Source organism: Pundamilia nyererei, unplaced genomic scaffold (assembly GCF_000239375.1).
Source record: "Pundamilia nyererei isolate P.nyererei 1_Seehausen unplaced genomic scaffold, PunNye1.0 scaffold00047, whole genome shotgun sequence".
NCBI classification, from domain to species: Eukaryota; Metazoa; Chordata; class Actinopteri; order Cichliformes; family Cichlidae; genus Pundamilia; species Pundamilia nyererei.
Genome location: NW_005187448.1, coordinates 2,350,604 through 2,369,682, shown reverse-complemented (window position 1 = coordinate 2,369,682; position 19,079 = coordinate 2,350,604). Strand labels below are relative to the sequence as shown.

General features: G+C 41.6%; 2 protein-coding genes across 6 annotated transcripts in view; one reads left to right on the top strand and one right to left on the bottom strand.

The window, feature by feature from the left end:
- Positions 1-19,079, top strand: part of wnt10b (wingless-type MMTV integration site family, member 10b) — a 29,633-nt gene that overhangs the window by 4,575 nt on the left and 5,979 nt on the right. For 4 of the 5 annotated variants that reach the window (XM_005732580.1, XM_013910735.1, XM_005732581.1 and 1 more), the window contains exon 9: positions 11,002-11,104. In XM_005732580.1, the coding sequence (XP_005732637.1) occupies positions 11,002-11,104 (103 nt within the window). Of the gene's footprint in view, positions 1-547; positions 603-11,001; positions 11,105-19,079 lie in introns of those variants that run through there. The other variant, XM_013910736.1, reaches the window with a different exon arrangement.
- The window catches only part of wnt1 (wingless-type MMTV integration site family, member 1), a 3,973-nt gene continuing 179 nt past the window's right edge, over positions 15,286-19,079 (bottom strand). The window contains exons 2-5 of the mRNA XM_005732579.1: positions 18,927-19,032; positions 16,658-16,911; positions 16,194-16,459; positions 15,286-16,085 (exon numbers count right to left, since the gene is read on the bottom strand). Of these exons, the coding sequence (XP_005732636.1) occupies positions 15,594-16,085; positions 16,194-16,459; positions 16,658-16,911; positions 18,927-19,027 (1,113 nt within the window). The 5' untranslated portion in view covers positions 19,028-19,032 and the 3' untranslated portion in view covers positions 15,286-15,593. The remainder of the gene's footprint in view (positions 16,086-16,193; positions 16,460-16,657; positions 16,912-18,926; positions 19,033-19,079) is intronic.

Here is a 19,079-nt window from a genome sequence, read left to right as displayed (position 1 = left end):
GCCCTCGGGCCCATGGCGGAGGTGGGCTGGCACCAATGTCTCTTGGCCTGGCTGTGCGGGAGGCAGGTGAAGGCCGCGATGGCCAGCCAACAGCACACAGCCACACCACCTCACCCAACGGCTGCCCCGACTCCACAGACACAGAGAGCACAGCAGAAGAGCAGAGCACAAGGGCTGCTGCCCCGACAAGTACCTCCAACAACCACCACCTCCACTACCAAACCTCAGCACTGCCCCGCAGCCATCCCACTTCCAGCCCCAGCCAGGCCAAAGACTTGGACCCAGAGTGGGAGAGAGCGTGTCCTGTGCCCCCCACCATAGTAAAGAGGAGCCCTGGCTCGCCCATTTCTTCCAGGGACACTGTGCAGGTGTTAGACCGGGATGGCAGGCAGGTGCGCTCCTTCCACTGTCGGCATTGCCGCATCCTCTTTCTGGACCATGTCATGTTTACCATCCACATGGGCTGCCACGGCTTCCGCCAGCCATTCGAGTGCAACATCTGTGGCCACCGCAGCCAGGACCGCTACGAGTTCTCATCACACATCAGCCGTGGAGAGCACCAGGTGGGCTGAGGAGAGGGGACGCTGGCAGGATGAGGAGAGGTGACTGCTGCTCTATAAAGTTGTTGGCTCACGTTTGTTCTGCACCAGATCAGTTGCTTTAAATCCTGTGTGATTTTATTGTAAGAGAATTTATTGTACCAAGGCAGACGCGAGTGAAGAAACTTAGTACTGCACCAGTCAAAGTTTAGCAGAGACAAATTACGATTGATTGCACTCCCATATCAAATCATACTGCAAAACCCCTGGTTTTGCTTTAAAAGTGCCTTCTTTGGGGATTTCCTCTTAAGTGAAAAAAAAAATTAGGGGGGTCTGGTGCTCAAAAATCTTGACTAGCCATCTTTTCCTAAGTGATTATGAGTAGTTAGCACTTTTAGGAGATGCGGTTAAGAAAAACATGGCATGTACATTTTAAGAAATATATTGCTTAGTGTGCACTAAGAGCTTCATTTTTGTTGCTGCGGAGGGTATTTTGTGAATTGTGTCAGGTACGCTTAATATGCACTGAGAGCTTTGTGCCTCTATGTTCAGGAGGAGCTTTGGTCACAGACAAAGCACAGAAAGGGATTGCCTTAACTCCTACAGTGGTGCGCTGCTGGAGGAATACATATTGTTTACAGCATGGTTTTAACAGTTTGTGGAGTCAACTCAAAGGAAAATCGAAGAGGAAATGAACTCAAAAATGGCAGTTCAGGGCTGAATTATAGCTAAAAAGTAGTTGGCTTTGGATTTTAAAGTGAGCCTTAGAAGACTGGTGCAGATCAGACCATGAGCCATGCAGTGTACATTAAGAGCCCGACTGAGATAGCCCAGGGTGCTATACCTATACAGGATTGCACTTTTAGGTTCCCTGCTTATATATGAACATCTTTGCTGAAGCACTTGATGGCTTTTACAGTTTTTTTTCTTGATTGTTCGACTGCACTGATGAATTGCATATTACTCACAACAACTGGTCCTCTAATTTGCAACGCCAGTATATTTCTAACGAAGCCGGCCTTCTACAGAGTCCTACAGCGGTCTGCACTCAAGTTTGCTGCATTGTGTGACTGATAATTAAATATCAGTTCAACTAAAACCATCCTTTTGTGGTTTCGCACTCAGCGGTTAAAGCTGAGATTTTAGACAGTTTCCATAATATAAGTGAGTTAATAAATTATTTAAAAAATAATTAACAATGAATCACTTTGAATATGTTCAGTTGTCACTTGTGGTTATCTATTTAGTGTTGTTTGTTTCAGCCTTGGTGTATTTAATCAGCTATATTCCAAAACTTATCCAGCATATTCCTCAAGTCCATGAAATGTTACCTCCTGCTTCGTTATAGCACCCAAATACCTTATTGCTACAGTATGGTGAGTTATCTGACAATGTTAATATTGGGAACATGAATGAGACCAAACTCAGTATTCTTACTTGTTATTGTGGGTTTGCTGCTTCATAGTTTTAACTTGATTTCCTTTAATAGCAAGCAAAATGTACTTGAAACTGTTTGAGAAAAAAAGTAAATCTAAAAATGCACTTGGTTTGATAAGTAGAGAAACGTGTGTGTGCGTGTGAATGGAATATAGCATGTGTGCTTGTCATTTTCTGCTTTTATCTAAATTGTGAATTATTTTTGAAATGTGAAGTAATTTCAAGAAGTGAAAGTGAGGCATGGGTTTTTGTCTCCTTGTGTGGACTCAATGTTATACAATATTTTGTGAATGATGTAACATGACAAAACACTTTACCTCAAAGTTCAAGATGTACAACTGCCTCATTATTTAAAAAAAAAAAGTCATGTTGCTTTCAAAGATGTTCTTGCAGTTACAAATGCGCGCCCCTCGATATTCTAAAAAACTTTTTACTGTCAATAAAGTTACATTTATTGTAAATGGGATTTTTACATTCTTTTTTCCTCTCAAGAATATCTTCTTTTAATCTTGAACAATAATGTTACAATACAGATTTGAACTACAAAATGACAAAGATACACGTTATCCTTTCTAGTGGCGAGTTTAGCCGTGTTCTTTTGGATACAAATCAAATTCAGACTATATTAGACATATACAATACATTTAGCGAATATGTACAGTGTAGTTTTAATACAATTTAACTTGACACGATTTACATATGTTTGTATTAACCAGTTTAAATGTTAATCTGAGGCGTGTATTCACCATTTGAGTGAATCGCAATCCGCTGGTGAAATGTTGCTTTCCAGAATTGTTTGATGCAATTAGATTGTAATGTGAATTCTTTAATTCATTATTTCTAATGGGTGTTTGTGTGGGGGGCTAATTTAACTAATTTAACTACGTCAATGTCGTTTTGCAAAACTTCTGAGCTTTATCTAAATGCCTTCATTCTTCAAAGACATTCCAATGTCTGAGTTTGGATGTTGTAGATCTTAAATATTTCCAATCGCTTAACAGATCCAGAGGTTAAATATGGTGTCTGCTCTACCTGGGCTGAAAACTAGATGCCCTATAATGGGCTATGTTGTGACAGCGAGTTTGGGTTGTTTAAACGCATTTCTCACATCGCACTAAATTTTATCATATGCTTCAAAATAAATAAATTAAAAGTCAGCTTTTGAAGTGTTTCGTGGTGTCACATTTGAGCAAAAGCTAGCAGACTAGAACTGAGCAGCTGAAGTATGCAACACAAAACAAAAAACATTTTTATCAGTGACTGACAGGATATGGCTTTATAGATTTATCCAAGGATGCACGCAACAATTATTTCTATAACGCTCATAGACAGCCACAGAGTGTTTTTCAGAGAAATAATCCAATAAAAAGAAGACGATGGGAGATGAAAGAAAAAACAAAGAACATGGAACAAATAAAAAAACTGCTCTAATTTAAAGCAAAAAAAAAAGAAAAAAGATATGCATTATAAATAAAAGAGGATTTACGACAAATACGGGAATGAAAAGGCAGAAATGTAATATGCATTAAGCAGAACTGGTACAAACGGGTTACAAATACATTGTACTCGAGTAAACAGACACGTCTTAAGCTGACTTTTAAAAAAAGTCTCATTTTTGGTGAACGTCGTTGCTCTGCAGGTCAGGTGTCGTAGCCTCAGACGACTATTCAGACACACTGATCAAGAGAAACTGTAGAGTTATTCATTTAACAATTATACTGAAATATGTGTCATACCTGCCTTTTTGTATTTTAATATACACAACAAGTTTCCATTTTAAATTTTAGGCATTTTTAGACGTATTAGCCTAATGGTAATATTTTATTGGTCTACTATTGGCAGGGAATCTGATCATTTAGCTTGACTGAATGACTGATGAAAATGACAGAATATACAATATGACATCTTGCAAGAAGCCACAAGCTCTGATGAAGAGTGTTAACATTCAAAATTTGGGAAAAAGGACAAATCAGTCTGTTCGGATTGTAAAGGACCATCAATTTTAATCAGCATCAAACACGAGCATCACTTAAAATTGTTTAACCCAGGTGTTACAAAAACATGTGGATAGAAAGAACAATAATTTATGTATATAATTATAATTGTAATGTTTTATTAGTTTAGCAGCACAGGAGGTGCATTATATTGTACATTACAGAGAAGATTAACCCTCAAACACGTGTTTTTAATATTACTACATGACACAAAAAGTTGAATATTTTAGATTTAAAATCCAATACATGGCACTTTTTTCAGTTTTTTTTTCTGCCTTCATAGAGTAAGCAGTGTAGTTTTTGTTTAAAGCACACCTGCAGCAGGTTTAAGTAGGGATAACCTTAAACATTACTGCTCTCTCCTCATGTGACCTTTGCGCCCATATCACAGCTCTTTGCTTTTCCTGTTTCAGGTTAGTTTTAACCTTTTCTGTCCTTTGCGGAAGGAAAATCTCTTTTGGCTGCTTGCACATACAAATTCCATGTAACTGAAACAGTATTTTTACTTAAATAAAAGCCAAACTCGACACTATAACTATACAAATAATAACATGACACAAACAATCAGTATGTGTGTCAAAAATGTTTAAGTGCAAAAGATTAAATAATCCCTTAGTTAATGTTTTGTATCGATGTTTTTCTTGTAATAAACAAGATTTGAACTTATTGTTGGTAAGTTATCTTTTAACTTAACTAGATTATGCTCTGATGTGTACTGATTAAGTTATATGAGTTAATATAAGTTATTATTTTATATAAAAACTGCAACGCTCTCTATATACTGAGGGATATTGCTATAAAAGCAGAACAACAAAAAAGGCAAATGTCATTGCACCCATAAACTCTCTGATGAAGGCAGTTGTTATGTTGAAGAAGAGTGCAGAGTGTCATTATTGACAGGTGGAGTTCTTGTCACTTTAACCCTTGACTGCATGTGCCGTTCAAAACCACTTCTTAGTTCTCCTCTCATTAGTTTTGTAATCTTCAGCTTTTAAATGGAAAAGATAAATACTACATCATCATGTCCACTAACCAAGCGCAGTATTTTGAATGCTTTAAAAATGGTTTTGATTTCATCAAAAATGCTTCCGTGCATCAGTGCACAAGCTCTTTATGGAAAATTACCTGAAAAACATCATATATCTGTGGTGTGCAGTACAATTCTGAGAAAACAGTCTGCTTACAATACTTGAGCGAGTACTCTGCCTTATAGTGAATTTACAAAGAAATGCCACCTGTCTTCAACAGGAAGTTTTCAGTCAGCACTGTCATTTGATTCTCTATTATGGTTATTTATCACGTTTTTACCCACCTTACACACTTCCAGTAAATCACTACAGCTGTCTATTGCATTATTCATATAATATATATAATTCAGACACATAATTAATCTGTGTTAACATTACAATGACTAATTAATTAATATAAATGCGAATATTAATTAGTCTAACTTTTATTTTTGTTACTTTTATTGTTATTGTTTGACAGTGCAGCTGAATATGAATTATTATCTAGCTAAACATCTCTGCTTTATACAACTGAGCTGATCTCAGAGTGAGCTCGTTTTGGAGATACCTTGCAGACAGTTTGTGTTAACTATCTGCAAAAAACGTGATCTACTTGGGACATTTTGTGTTTTAAAGCTGCTTCCAGGAAGGTTACTAGCTTACCTTAGCATAGCCGGCTGGTGCAGACTGTAGCAGCTCTCCAAGGAGAAGGAGCTTCGGGCAATTCAGGTTTAAATTAACAACCCCTCTTTTAATAGATATGAATGGTTTACAGCTAAATAAGTCATCCTACTGATTTATTTACGTTTTCACTTTGTCTGTTGTAGCCTGCTCTTTTCACAGTCATCAAGACATTTTGGATACTGTTCTGTTAGCTAATAGCTAACTTCATTGTGGTTAAGTTGGTTAGCACTATAGAGACAGTCCTGTCTCCTTCTGAATGTCTGTAAGATGAAGGAGATGGTGGTTGGCTCCCTGGAGGAAAAAATGTGAATAAGCCCATTAAAAACATGGCTGATGAGGTGGAAACAGTGGACAGCTACAGGTATTTGGGAGTTCACTGAATGACAACGTGGACTGGAGGACCAGCCGTGATGCTGTGTACAAGAAGAGGATGACCAGACTCTATTTTCTGTGGAGGCTCAATGCGTGAAACAAGATACTGGAGATCTTCCACCAGTCTGTGGTAGTGAGTGTTTCACTGCTGTCTGCTGTGGGTGCAGCATCAGTGCCAGAGATGCCAGCAGATGAAAAAACTAATCAACAAGACTGGAATCATAACTGACCAGAATCTGGGGGTGTTTGAGTCAGCGAGAGACAGGAGGTCACTGAACAAACTGCTCTCCATCACACCACACCCACTCCATTCCACATTACTGAGGCAGCAGCTTACTCTCTCTCAGATTTATGTTTCCTGGCTGCCATTAAGAATTCTTCAGAGAACCAGTCCACCTGTTCTCTGTGAAGCTGTACAACAGGTTGTGACAGGTGAACACACCTTTCTGTATCAAACCTTCCTGGTTCTCTTTCTGGGATGTATAAAGTACATATTATTTATGATGACCATTTGCACTACAAATCCAAGCATTCATTGCTAGATTGATCACTGTTGTATATAAAATTCTGCCCTACCTCACACTAGACTATCCAATTTATACTAAAATTAATTTTTAGGATAAATTAAATATCTTTCTATCTATCTATGCAGAAGAGCATCTCTGAATGCAAAAGTAGATGGGCTACAGCAGCAGAAGACCACACTATGTGCCTCTCATGTCCGCTAAGAACAGGAAACTGAGACTACAATTCACACGGACCCGCCAAAATTGGACGGCAGAAGATTGGAAAAATCTTGATGAGCCTTGTTGTTGCTGACTACGTCCATCCCTTTGTGGCCACACTGTACCCACCTTCTAATTGCTGCTTCAAGTAGGATAAGATGTTAAAGTTCAAATCATACGCTTTAGAGTCACCAGATCTACGTTCAATAGCGCATCTTTGGGATGTGATGGAACAGGAGATCGCCAACATGGATGTGCAGGAAATCTCTGTCATCATGTCAACGACAGCTTCATTGACATGATGCTATCAAGTCAACATGGGCAAAAATGCCTTTAGTTTTCCACTGTTGAATCTATGCTGTGAAAATCTAAGGTAGTTCTAAAGGTTAACGGGGGTCCAACCTGGTACCAGCAAGTTTACGTGTCAGGCGAGTTATATTATCAGAATATTATCAAGTTAATTGAACAAACCAAATTAAAGCTTGTAATTTGAAAATGTCGTCACTAGATGGCAGCATTTATCAATTTCCAGGCCAGCACAGCTCGTTGACGCTTACATGATTAGAATGGCTTTTGTTCCTTAAGGGCACTGTCTTAAAGCATTCGTCATAACACATGACCTATGTATACACAGCACTAAAAAAAAGACATGCACAAAGACATGTTATTCTTAGCTTTCTCACATTGTGCCTCAGTGCAGAGGTTCATTTCAAAGACTAGTTCAGACATGTATTCTAACCCAGGATGTGATCAGCAGTCACATTTGACATCTGTGCATTCACGTTGAACAACTCATAAGAAAACTATCAAGTTTTTTTTCTTTTATTTTGTCACAATCACAGAGCGTCCAATCCACAGAACCACCTCAGAGACACGATAGGTCGAGAGTACTGGTTCAGTTTCTTCAGGCGGATATGTTTATCTTCCTTTATGTGCCTTTAACATTTATTTTCCAAGGTCTCCATGGAAGTACACTTCCACAGATTTAAACTTAGGCTAGTGTGTAGGGAAAACAGCAATTCACCTGACTTGCAGGTTTTCACAAGTCATCCATCTTCTAAAAAGTGAATCAAGCTGCTGTCAAACAAAGCTGTTTCTATCCCAGAAGATTTATGATCAGAATCATCTGTTTGCAAGAAAGATGGGTAGCTGGTAGCCCATCAAAATCAGAATCATTATTCCATCAAGCTAACACACCCATTTGTGTTCTAAAAGATCCAGATGCCAGAAAACATTGCGACTAGCGCCAAGTAAAGCAAAAGTGTCTTCCCACATGCTTGCTGTTCAGAGAAGCTCCTCACTGCAGCTGTACCCTCAACAAGCGACAAGATGCATGTGGTATTAATTAATGCTCTTATTGTGCCATTTCACTTATGCTAAGAATGTGTTTATGGAGCAGATGAGTGTCGAGCAAGGTCACATTCAGGTGTTCTCAGGGTGTAATTATTCTTTCAATATTCAAGACGGCGTTGTTGGTTCAGGGCCTTTCATGCCAAACCATGACATTTAAAGCTCAATTATCTTCATTTAAATTTGCACCTTGGGTATTGCATGTCACGAAGATGCGATATTCAATGTCTCTAAACCAAATAGCCGGGCCACACGTTATAATCAGCAATAAAATGATATGCATTTAAAAGCCCCCGAGGACCTTTTCAGAGTGTAAAAAGTATTGAAAGGTTGCCGGCACATTTTGTAGGATAGCTGTGGCTCTGGAAGTGATTAGACCTCAAAGGTTGGGTGAATATATTGCAGAGAGACAGAAGCGGGTGGGAGTAGTATCTTGTGTGTGTTTTAAGTGTGACACGATGAGAGAATGTGTGTGTGTGTGCGCGTTTGTTTCGAGTGAGCAAGAGAAGGAGACTGGGGCGGTTCTCTTATGCAAGCAGTTCTCAGTATGAATGTAGATTGGAAGATGTGTGGCTCCTGTGGTTGGCTGTCCCCTGTGTCACTGCCTTTAAAAAACACTTGCCAAGAGAAATGTCTTCTTTACAGGCTTTGGCTGCCAGATGCTGGGGATAATGGATAGGACTGCAGAGGGAAAGATGGAGAGGTGCGCTCAGCCAGCCACACAAACACCAAAAGTGCACACATACACGTAACACAAACACGTGCACGCTAGCAGACTTTGTGGGCAGCGGTCCCCTGTAGCGCTGAAGTAAGCTGTGAATAATTCATCTTCAAGTCACTGTACGACTGCCACACATGCATTCTGTTACACACAGGGGAAGTGTTAGGCCTAGTAAGGCATGTCATACTAAGTAGTAAGTGAATGAGCATGCAGATTGGGCACGCTTTAAGAACCCAGAGGTGCCACGTTTTGTTGACGTGGGTAAAACACAATGGCAAGGAATAGCTGTGTGTGTCTATGTCTCTGTATGAAGCTGTGAATGAACACATGGGGCGCCAATGTGTGAATGTCAACGTGTGTCTGTGAGCGGGATAGCCGGTGACACAGGAATGTGTCATAGTTCCTGCAAGCCACCCAGCTCCTAACTGCAGCAAATAAACATTCCTCTGCTGCTGTGTCAGTGCTGGAGCGCTCGCCCACTGTCGCTGTAAAACACAGCTCGGAATTAAAACCAAAAGCAGGGCACTTCTTCTTTTTGTCCCCACGAGTATTACTAGAACAGAGATAATTAGCACATGCCGTCAAAAATGTCTCAGTGTTGTTTATTGATTCAAATGAGGCCATGCTGGGCCTCAGACAATGGCCTGCAGACAATAAAACAAGCTGACTCATCTGGTTAAGTGAAGAGCAGTAAATTACTCCATCCGCGCTGTGGTCACTCAGATTTCCTTGATCTCGCACTTAGGCAAGTAAAAGAAATCCAGCAGCGGACAGTTTCGCGAAGATACGTTCGGATGAGGAGAAGTGTTAACGTTCAGCGTAGCCAGACACGTCTCGGTGAAGTTTATCACTGGCTTGTCTGTTTGATTTAACCGAATGTGTGCTTCATCCATGCTGACAGGTGAAATTATGCACAGGCTCATGTTGTGTCACATGGATTCCACCACAGTTTGTGCTCATGTTTCATGTGGATCTCAGAGCTGAAATGTTGCTGCGCTGTACCCGTACATTGTCAGATGTCTGTAAACATATTCTACTGTTGGTTGTCCTTTCCCAAAGTCTTTCCCTATCATTACGGCTCTGTTTACGGGAGCTCTTACAGTGTTTGCTAGCATATTGTCTCCCCTGGAGTACGGCGCGGTTTAAAGTCGCGCTCTGACGCACAGTTTTCCATCTGAAACGCTTAATTTCAGTGGGACACGGTCTGACATGGCACTTTATCTGTTTGTTGTCACATATCTGGCTTTGCCAGGTTAACCATTCACAGATGTGTAACGAGAGAGTTTTACTTTTTCTTGTTCCATAATGGTTCTCACAGAATCATTGCCTGTGCATTTCAAATGGTACCTAAAGCTGGACGTCAGTGGTTTAGATGAACTTAGGGACACTTTGGTGTTTAGTTAGAGGTGATGTTCCATGGTGGTGAGGTTTTCATCTCAGGAGTTTTGAGGTTTAGCAAAGAATTTAATATCAACAAAAAATGGGCCAGCAGAGAAAAAGCCATCAAGCCAAGACAATCCAGAGGCCCTGCAGTGTGCGTATGCGTGTGAGCGTGTTGATAGCTCAAAATATATTATCACCCCAAGCACATTCATTCATGTGTGTTCACATGCAGGAGGCCGCAATTGAAAACATTTTTATACACGTGTGAAGAGTGCTGGCCTATTAAACACACACAGACCCCAATACACTTTTATATACACACACACATATATGTGTGTGTGTGTATATAAATATATATATATACATGCTGCACAGTTATATCCCTCCCACCTTAACTGCAGGGCTAGTTCTCCAGCTCACTCCATAGGGGCACTGAGCCTGACCACAGACATCATACTGATTGCTCACCATGGTCGAGTGGTCTGTCCACATTCCCACCCTGATTCACTTTGTGCACAAAACCCAACAACGGAAAACAGTGGTTTGAGAGTGTCTGAAAGTTTGCGGACAGCAGTGAGCGTTCGCTGTGTCTCTCCTAAATCAGTCCTCTTCTCATGCCTTCCACTGGCCCACCGCACACCCCAGAAACATGGGAACAAGCGAACGCAGGCTCAAAGCGATGTTTTGGAACTTTTTGGAACTGAAGCGAGAGGAGACGCACAAACAGGACGCTCGAGCTTGTATATCTGCTGGGGTGAATCTAACCTTCCCTCCTCTCCTGTGTGACAGGTTGTGGAAGGCCAGAAGATGATGAAGTGATGGAGATGTTAGGAGGCCACGGCCATTGTGATGCTGGGTGGCTGTTACTCCGGAGCTGCCATCTGGCGAAAAGGTCAGTTGCTAGGGGATGATTCTTCTCCTGGACCGTGTCTGCCTCCCAGCTGCCATCCACACACCCACACACGCGCACACACTGGCTCGACTGTGTGCACAAACTTAACACATGCGCACACGCATGCTCTTTTTTTTAGCACTTCCTAGAATCCTGAATTGAATCTGAGTAAATTTGAGCCACTACACTGACCGCTATTAATCCACTTGGTAGTTTTCTGCAAGTCTGAGTTCTTTATTTAATATCCGAGTGACGAAGCTGTAATTGCACATCTTGTTACATAATACCCCAGTGGTCAGCTAATGGCACCAAACTCAATTCTTCTGATTATTACACAAGCTTGATATGGGTGTCCCTATAATAACAATGCCCCAAATTAATTTCAAATTGACCCATAATTGAATGCTAGGATTACAATGAGACATGGAGCGAGCACAGAAATCAAATCACTACTGCGTGCCAGACTCATGCCACACCGCACTGTCAATCACAAGCACTGTAAACAGCCTTTCATTCAGTGCCGTGGCCCACCCCAATTATAAATTATTTATCATGCTGCCTTCGAATTAACAGCCAACTCCACCCAACAGGCCAAACATTTTTCCTAGCTGTAGCAGGAATTTTAATATGAAGCTGCTGTGCCTTCAGTATGCCATGTTTCTTGCATGTGACCTGCTTGCTGGATTTGTGCACGTGTTCTCGTGGCTGTCAGGTCAGTTGCAGGCAGCGTGGCTTTTTAATTCTCGTTGTCGAGTTACATAATTAGCAAAATCGCCCCATTAACCTTCACCCTTTAGGCTGCTGTGGCCTGTTATGATACTACCCAGAGATATTTTTTTTTCTTCATAAAAATAGAAAGCGAATTTACAGCGACGTGAAAAGTAACCATGAGCAAGCCACGGGAACAAAGTGTAAAGGAACTAACGTTTCGATGCACCACGTATCTCACTTATGAGCAGGCTGCGACTGGATGTCAGCGCGGTATTATTATCTCCAGATATTGGCAAAACAGTAGCTGGCAGGAACCAAAACCAAAATGGGACTCAAGCGTACAATTTTGTACCATCTCTATTTCTTTTTTTTTCTTTTTTAATCCTCCCTGTCACACATTCCTGTCCTCCTTCCCTCCTCCAAGTCTGCGCTTCTCCACTGGCCTTCCATAGAGCCAGTGACTTTTGTGTAGTGGAGCTGTTGTTTTTGTTTGTGCCGCTCTCACCATACCATACACCATAGCTGCCTGCTTGCCGCCTGACAGCTCCGTGTGTCAAAGGTGGCTACAGCAGAACAGACTGTGGGAACAGCCGGTTAGCCTTCCTTGGTCCCCTGCTCCCCAACCAGAGGGGCAGCCATCAATCCAGCGCTCCCCCTACCCCTGCACACACACTGAAGCACAAACACACAAATACCCAACTAAACTCATACTCACACAAAAACCCTACAACGCTCACACCCTCTCCCAATAATCCTCGGAAGCAATTTCATCTCGACTCGGGTGGCAGCCCATTGTCGCCAGCCCCTTCAATCTTTCCTTATTAACTCTCGCTTTGTCCCACATCCGAGCTTCTGGACTCATCTCTCCTACATTCCGATCAGTGCTGCTCCCAGCACTCCCAGGCAACCTCCATTCGCTAATCCCATTGCCTACCCACCGCCCCCCCCTCCCAGCAGCCCCACCCCAAGGAACTCTTACTGTTTTTTTTCCAACCTGCCGATCACCTACTTGCAGAGTAAGGTAGTGGCATTAACTCCATGGGTTTTCTGAAGGCAGAGTGTGAAGGCGGGGTGGGTGAAAGAGGAGGCGGCCACAAAGTGACTCCAGGCCAGACAATTAGAACAATGAGCTGGGCCTGTAGGGGGCTAACTCGCTGCGTCACGCCTGGACGGTGGGGTATTTTGTCAGTTTAATGAATTGTCCGTCAGGCTAGAGCCACATCGCAGGCTGCGCAGGGAGAGGCCAGCAGGGACCCAGACACTAAGTCGGTATTTATTACACTGCCTTTGTCACTAATTGAGCTAATTATCACTGACTCCTTAGCACTCCCACAGGCAGCGCCCCCTCCACTTCACTCTCCACCAACTCTCCCACCTCACTCTCATGCCTGGGATTTGAACTCTGAAAAAAAAAAAAAATCAACCACTTTTACTTTCTATTGTTTCTGTCTGCCCATGATTGCTGATTATTTCTCTTTCCAGCCAGATTTGCCTCGTTTTGCGTGTGTTTTCACTCCGTCAGCTCCTGACTTTTCTCTCAGTTTGTCAGTTATTACACAGTAAGCCATATCATGTTCTGGTGTGTTAACCCCTGTTTTCCAGTGATAGAAGACAGAGCTTTACTTATGTATAGGTCAACAACATTTTTTCTAATCACTTTAGTTTTTTGTTGTTTTTTTGTATTTATAGACATTTCCTCACTTTACTTCTGAATTTGCAGTATTTTACTTCAGTTCACTCTGATCTGTTCTTCCAGATAAGTAATATTGTAGCCATTCTCTTCTTATTTTTTATAATGTTTTCTCTAATTTTATGCCACAAGCCCACGAACCCCTGTTAAATCTACACTGTAATACGATGCTAATTCAGAAGCACTCTCGTCCCTGCATCTTACTGCTTTTCCTCCACTCTGCCCTTTCTGGATGACCCTGATTGCTCCTTCTCTGTGGTGAACTGAGAAGTGTGACGCTTTCCAAACTCCTGTGGTTAGCTACATTGCCAGGTGTTGAAGTTTTTCATATTTCTTTCAGGCCTTAAGCAAATGAAGCAACTCATATACTGTATAAAATAAGGTATGTGGGCAGATAAACAGTCTGTCTCTGTGGTTGGTCGCACAGATGCAGGGATGTTTTGTGGAGCTGGAGAAAGAGGCTGCTTTGGTGGTGGTAATAGGATTAAGCAAAGGACACCCAGGGGCAGGCTTATATGTTGGCTTGGTCCATAGTCAAAACACTCTCGAATACAGCAAACACAACACACATAATGGCTGTAATGTTGACACATTCACAAGGGCAGCTTAATTGAAAATATAGACTTTATTGTTCTATCGTACAGTACAAAACCAACTGGAACCTAAGTCTTTTGATTAAAATCTAAAAAAAAAGTATTCTCTTACTCTCTAGAACAGTATAAAAATCCTCAGAAATAAATATTTTATATATTTACACTAGTAAAACAAAGGGAAATATTCAGTGCATGACCAAACATGAGTGTTTTTTTTACAGAAAATAAGCAAAGAAGTGATAACAGTCTTTTTCTATCGAGAGGTTTTTTTTTTAATCAGCTACGTTACACCTACATAGAAAGAGCCAAACGATGAAAACATCCTCTGACCTGACTCTACTGATAGCATATTCTCCAGCCACTGACAGGCACATAAATCATTTAGAAAACATACAAGTGACATCTTTATAAATATAATCAGATATTTTAATATTTACAGATTTTGGTCCTCTTAGCTGATACACAGTTTGTTTCTTTTTCAGTCTGTATTCTTTAAAATATTTTCATTCAACCTACCTTGAAAAAAAACAACCCAACAACGCACCATTTGCCTACTTTAACCTGCAATATTTTAATCCTTCCTGCATGCATTTGTGGGAAATTTGTATATTGGTCACATTTCTATTCATTGTTTTATTAGTGTTTTATGATATTTTCATTATTGATCCCTCAGATTTGCTTAAATCACGTTGTGATATTCAGTGTATTGATAATACATTCAAATTACATTGCCTCAGTAAGATTCACTCACTTGGTTTCTGTGCTCCCTGCTCCTAGTCCTGTACAATAAGGACCATCCTGTTGCAAGCTGGAGTGGTACATGTGGCTGAGGTGAATTCAGATCTGGAGAAATCTAAACAAAATGGGCAAATGTGGCAGGGAAACTAGAAGTGGTTGGGTTGCATACAATTCCTAAGTACACAAGCATGGAACAGATATCCCATCCAGGGAGATAAACTTCAGCCAGTTTCATGGGAGGGACGCCAAACTTCAGCAAGAGAAAACAAAACACAGATTTCTTTTTTTTCTTTTTTTTAAATAAGCTTCCTCTTGTTAGAGGTCCTCGCCAGTTTATGAGAGCATATGTTTGTGGCTCTGTGGCCACAGAAACATCTGTGAAACATTGTGTCCAGTTTCTGCCCTTTGTTGGGGAGAAACAAGGCCCTAGTGGGACCTGGTTACAACGATCAATTCTCCACCACATCCTTTTGTCCATTTACTCCTATTTATCTAGCATGTAAACACTTGGGGGACAATTCCCATTCTACAAGAATCGTTGTAGTGTTAATTTACTTAAGGTTAAGTATTAAAGAGTAAGACATACACTCCTTCTATACCCTGTTCACATACTTGTGCTTTCCCTTTCTCCTAAGTTTAAAAACACTGATTGAATTTTTGTGCCAGAATTTCCCTGTAATAGTTTACCCGCCTTGAACCTTTTCCAGCTTCAGCCTAACATCTTAAAGCACATGAGTGCCTAGGTGCCCATGTTTGATCATAGACACTGATGTAACGTCCTTGTACTGGTACAGTTCAGACAACTGACATGACAGCACCAGTGGAATGTGCAGTGGCAGCGTTCAGTCACGCTCTCAGTCCGGGACTTAAACCCACGTCCGCAGCATAGCAGCTCACAGCCATCCAGGCCCGGAGAAGAGCTGTTGCACGTTCTCCCCGATGTTCCCAGAGTGCCAGTTTTGCCATTGTAGGAGCAGAAGTTGGGTGATTTCTCATAATAGACAAGATCCATAGACGAAGGGGGTTTGTGAGCTGGGTTTTCAGGCTCTAGATGGCGTGGATCGGCTCGGTGAGAGGCACGGTTGCTGCCCTTGTTGGCATAAACAACTCTGGATGCGCCATCAAACCGGTCCTTAAGAAAGTCTCCCACTGTGCGGAAGCTGGGCAGGCGCATCCAACAGGTGCGCACTGTGCAGGAGCCAGACATGCCATGGCACTTGCATTCCTGACGCATCTCTGATGACACAGTCTGAGAAAGGAAGACTAAAGATTACTCATGATATCTCAGTCATTAATACATTCATTTCAAGTAGAACTCGGACAAACAGTCTTGGTAGACGAGTAAAGCAAGTCTTACCATCCTGCCGGCTTCGTTATTGTGCAGGTTCGTGAGGTAGCGCAGATCTCTGCCCCTCTCACTGGAGTCCACAAACTCACGGCTGAACATCCGGCCAAAATCCACATTGTCACTGCAGCCCCCCCAGTGCCAGTCTGGTCCTCCAGGACCTCGGCGGCGATAATCGCATGTGCACGTCTCAATGGCCCCCTCTGAGCAGGAACGAGCCACAGCGTGGGTCACTCCTGCGCTGGTAATGGCAAATACAAATGCGGTCTCTCGGCAACCTGAAGAAACAACACAAAAACTTCCCATCAGAACCATATCCAGCGTTTTGGACTTTATATTTGCCTTTTTTTTTCTTTTTTGCCCAAAACTGGAAATCATTTACAGACAAAGCCTTTCAAATGCGTACAAGCGATTCTGTTACATCCTGTCCAAAATTGTCCAAATATTTCCTGGTGAGAAAGACAAGAGGGGCTCACCACGATTGACAATTTTGCCAAAAACTGCTGGACTGTGGGTGGTCGGGCAGTTCCAGCGGCGGTTGCGGAACTGCCACTTGCACTCCTTTATGGCAGTGTGCAGTCCAGCGGCGATGGCATGCAAGATGCCAGGATTCTGCCGAATCAGCCGGCGCTGGCGACGGCTCAGAAGGGCCAGGCTTGGGTCCAGGACCAACTGCACGTTCTTGGAATTGGTGAGGAGGTTGGACGAGGAAGCCACATTGACAATACCCCTGGCGCAACATAAGGACAAGGGAATTCAGAGTCAAGGAGCTGGCAGTTCATGCATGAAGCTCTATAGGTGACCCTCTAAACTCATTAACTGATGGCTCTTGGCATCCAATGAGTGTTGCTCCTTTGAAATTACAGCTTTCATTATGTGCTAAAGTAATAAACAGAGTCTCACATTCAGTTCCAAGATCATGAGAAGACACTTTGTCTCTGACTAACAGTGTATATTTCACTCTTGGCAGATAACATGAAGCTATTTTTATGTCTTCATAAAAACTTGGACTGGCTGCGATTACTTGTCAGTTTCACAATTAGAATATGTAAGCACATTTGTCTGCTAAATACTCAGGATCCATTATGTTATAATAATAATAATAATAATAATAATAATAATAATAATAATAATAATAATAATAATAATAATAAAGGATTACAATAATTGACAGATTTCTTATCTGTGTAGTATCAAATTAATGTTATTAGCTTGGCAGTTAAGATTCCCTACATATATGTTAAATCACATTAAAGATAAGCATACAAGGTTCCTCCAAATGTGATTTAAGGTGCAACTTCAGCTAAAAATATGTCCATTCTGTCAAAATGTCATTAAGACGTAGGCCTTTAAACACCCCTCTGTGCCAAATATTTAAAAAGCTATAAAAATGCTGTCATCCACAGCATATAGAAACAAATAACTGTAATTATTTATTACTATAGCATAGAGAGACAGAGAGGGAGATATGTTGCTTTTTCTTTCTTTCTTTATTTTAAGTGTCGTGTCCATATTTGTGCCCAAACGTGGCACCTGTGCGTCTTCAGCTTTATCCAAATCTTGGATCACTGAACGGGGTTTAAATGCACCCATTTCGCTGGTTTTAGAACACTTTTGGCGTTTCAGCACACAGGCTGTGTAATTTTCCACTTTATTTGGTATTTTCTGTGGTTTATGTGTCAACATTTTTCATTCATGTGTCGTGTATTGGCGGCGTTTTGCTGTTCAGCATTATCATCCGGAAAAGCGGGCGAGCCTGGGCCTGTTAGAGGTTTGACCCAGACAGTGGTGCGGTGAGAGGCCTGGGAACTTAAATAATAATCTCATCTTCTGAATATTTTCTTAATTCCCAAAGTCACGTGTGTGTGTGTGTGTGTGTGTGTGTGTGTGTGTGTGTGTGTGTGTGTGTGTGTGTGTGTGTGTGTGTGTGCTTTCTAGGCGTCTTTTGGATGCCAGCTGATCTTTCAATGCTTGAAAGCGCACTGCCACTGTGCGAAAACCTTGTCCATCTAATAAAACCGCAAAAACCGTTTGTTGAATCGTTACCTCAACAAACCCCTGACCCACAGTTTTTTGTTTAAATTAAGAAAATGTGCGAAGCTATTGATCCGGTTTTATTTTGGTTTTAAAAATCTAAATTCTGTACCGTTGCCGCAAAGTTTATGATCGCTTAACTATATCCAGTATTAGATCAACGTGTCCCCGGAAAACAAGAAACAAAAAACAAATAAAAAGAACCCTTCTAAATCCATATTCAATTTATTCCACACTGGACTGAAAAATCTTGTCTCGTGTTCAAACCGCAGTGTCCAAAAAAGGAGCCAGAGAGAAAGCGAGAGAGAGGGAATTAAATCAACCGCAAATAAAAATGCTGTAATTATTATGTAATTATTTTATTGTTAAACTGTGTGCTGTGGTTAATTTCACTGGAGGCACAATAAATTAAAGACTGGAAAAAAACACCCTAAATGTTTTTTGGGGCTGTTTCGCTCACGTAGAGCCACCTCGAAGCATTAAGCATCAATCCTATATGGTTGCCCTTTTTTTCTTTTTCTTTTTTTCAAACAGAAGCTGCGAGCGGCTCCAAAACTAACACATTATTTCGATCAAGCTGCACGAAATGTGGCAACTCAATAAAACGCCCTGTTTTCCAGAGGGCTCCTATAAGCTGGCACTTAACTTTGCGGATGAGGTTTTCCAGTGGCATAACGCGATTAGTGCATCATCAGTATCTGCTCAACTCACCACCACCGGCCGCTGTTGTTGACTGCCCCTGTGCCCGAGAGCGAAGACACCAAGAGGATGCAAGCGGCTTTCACCCCTAACAGCAGCGCCAGACTCCTCATCGTGGCTTCAGTTCAAAAATGAGGAGGAGAATGTCATTATTTGGTGAAATAT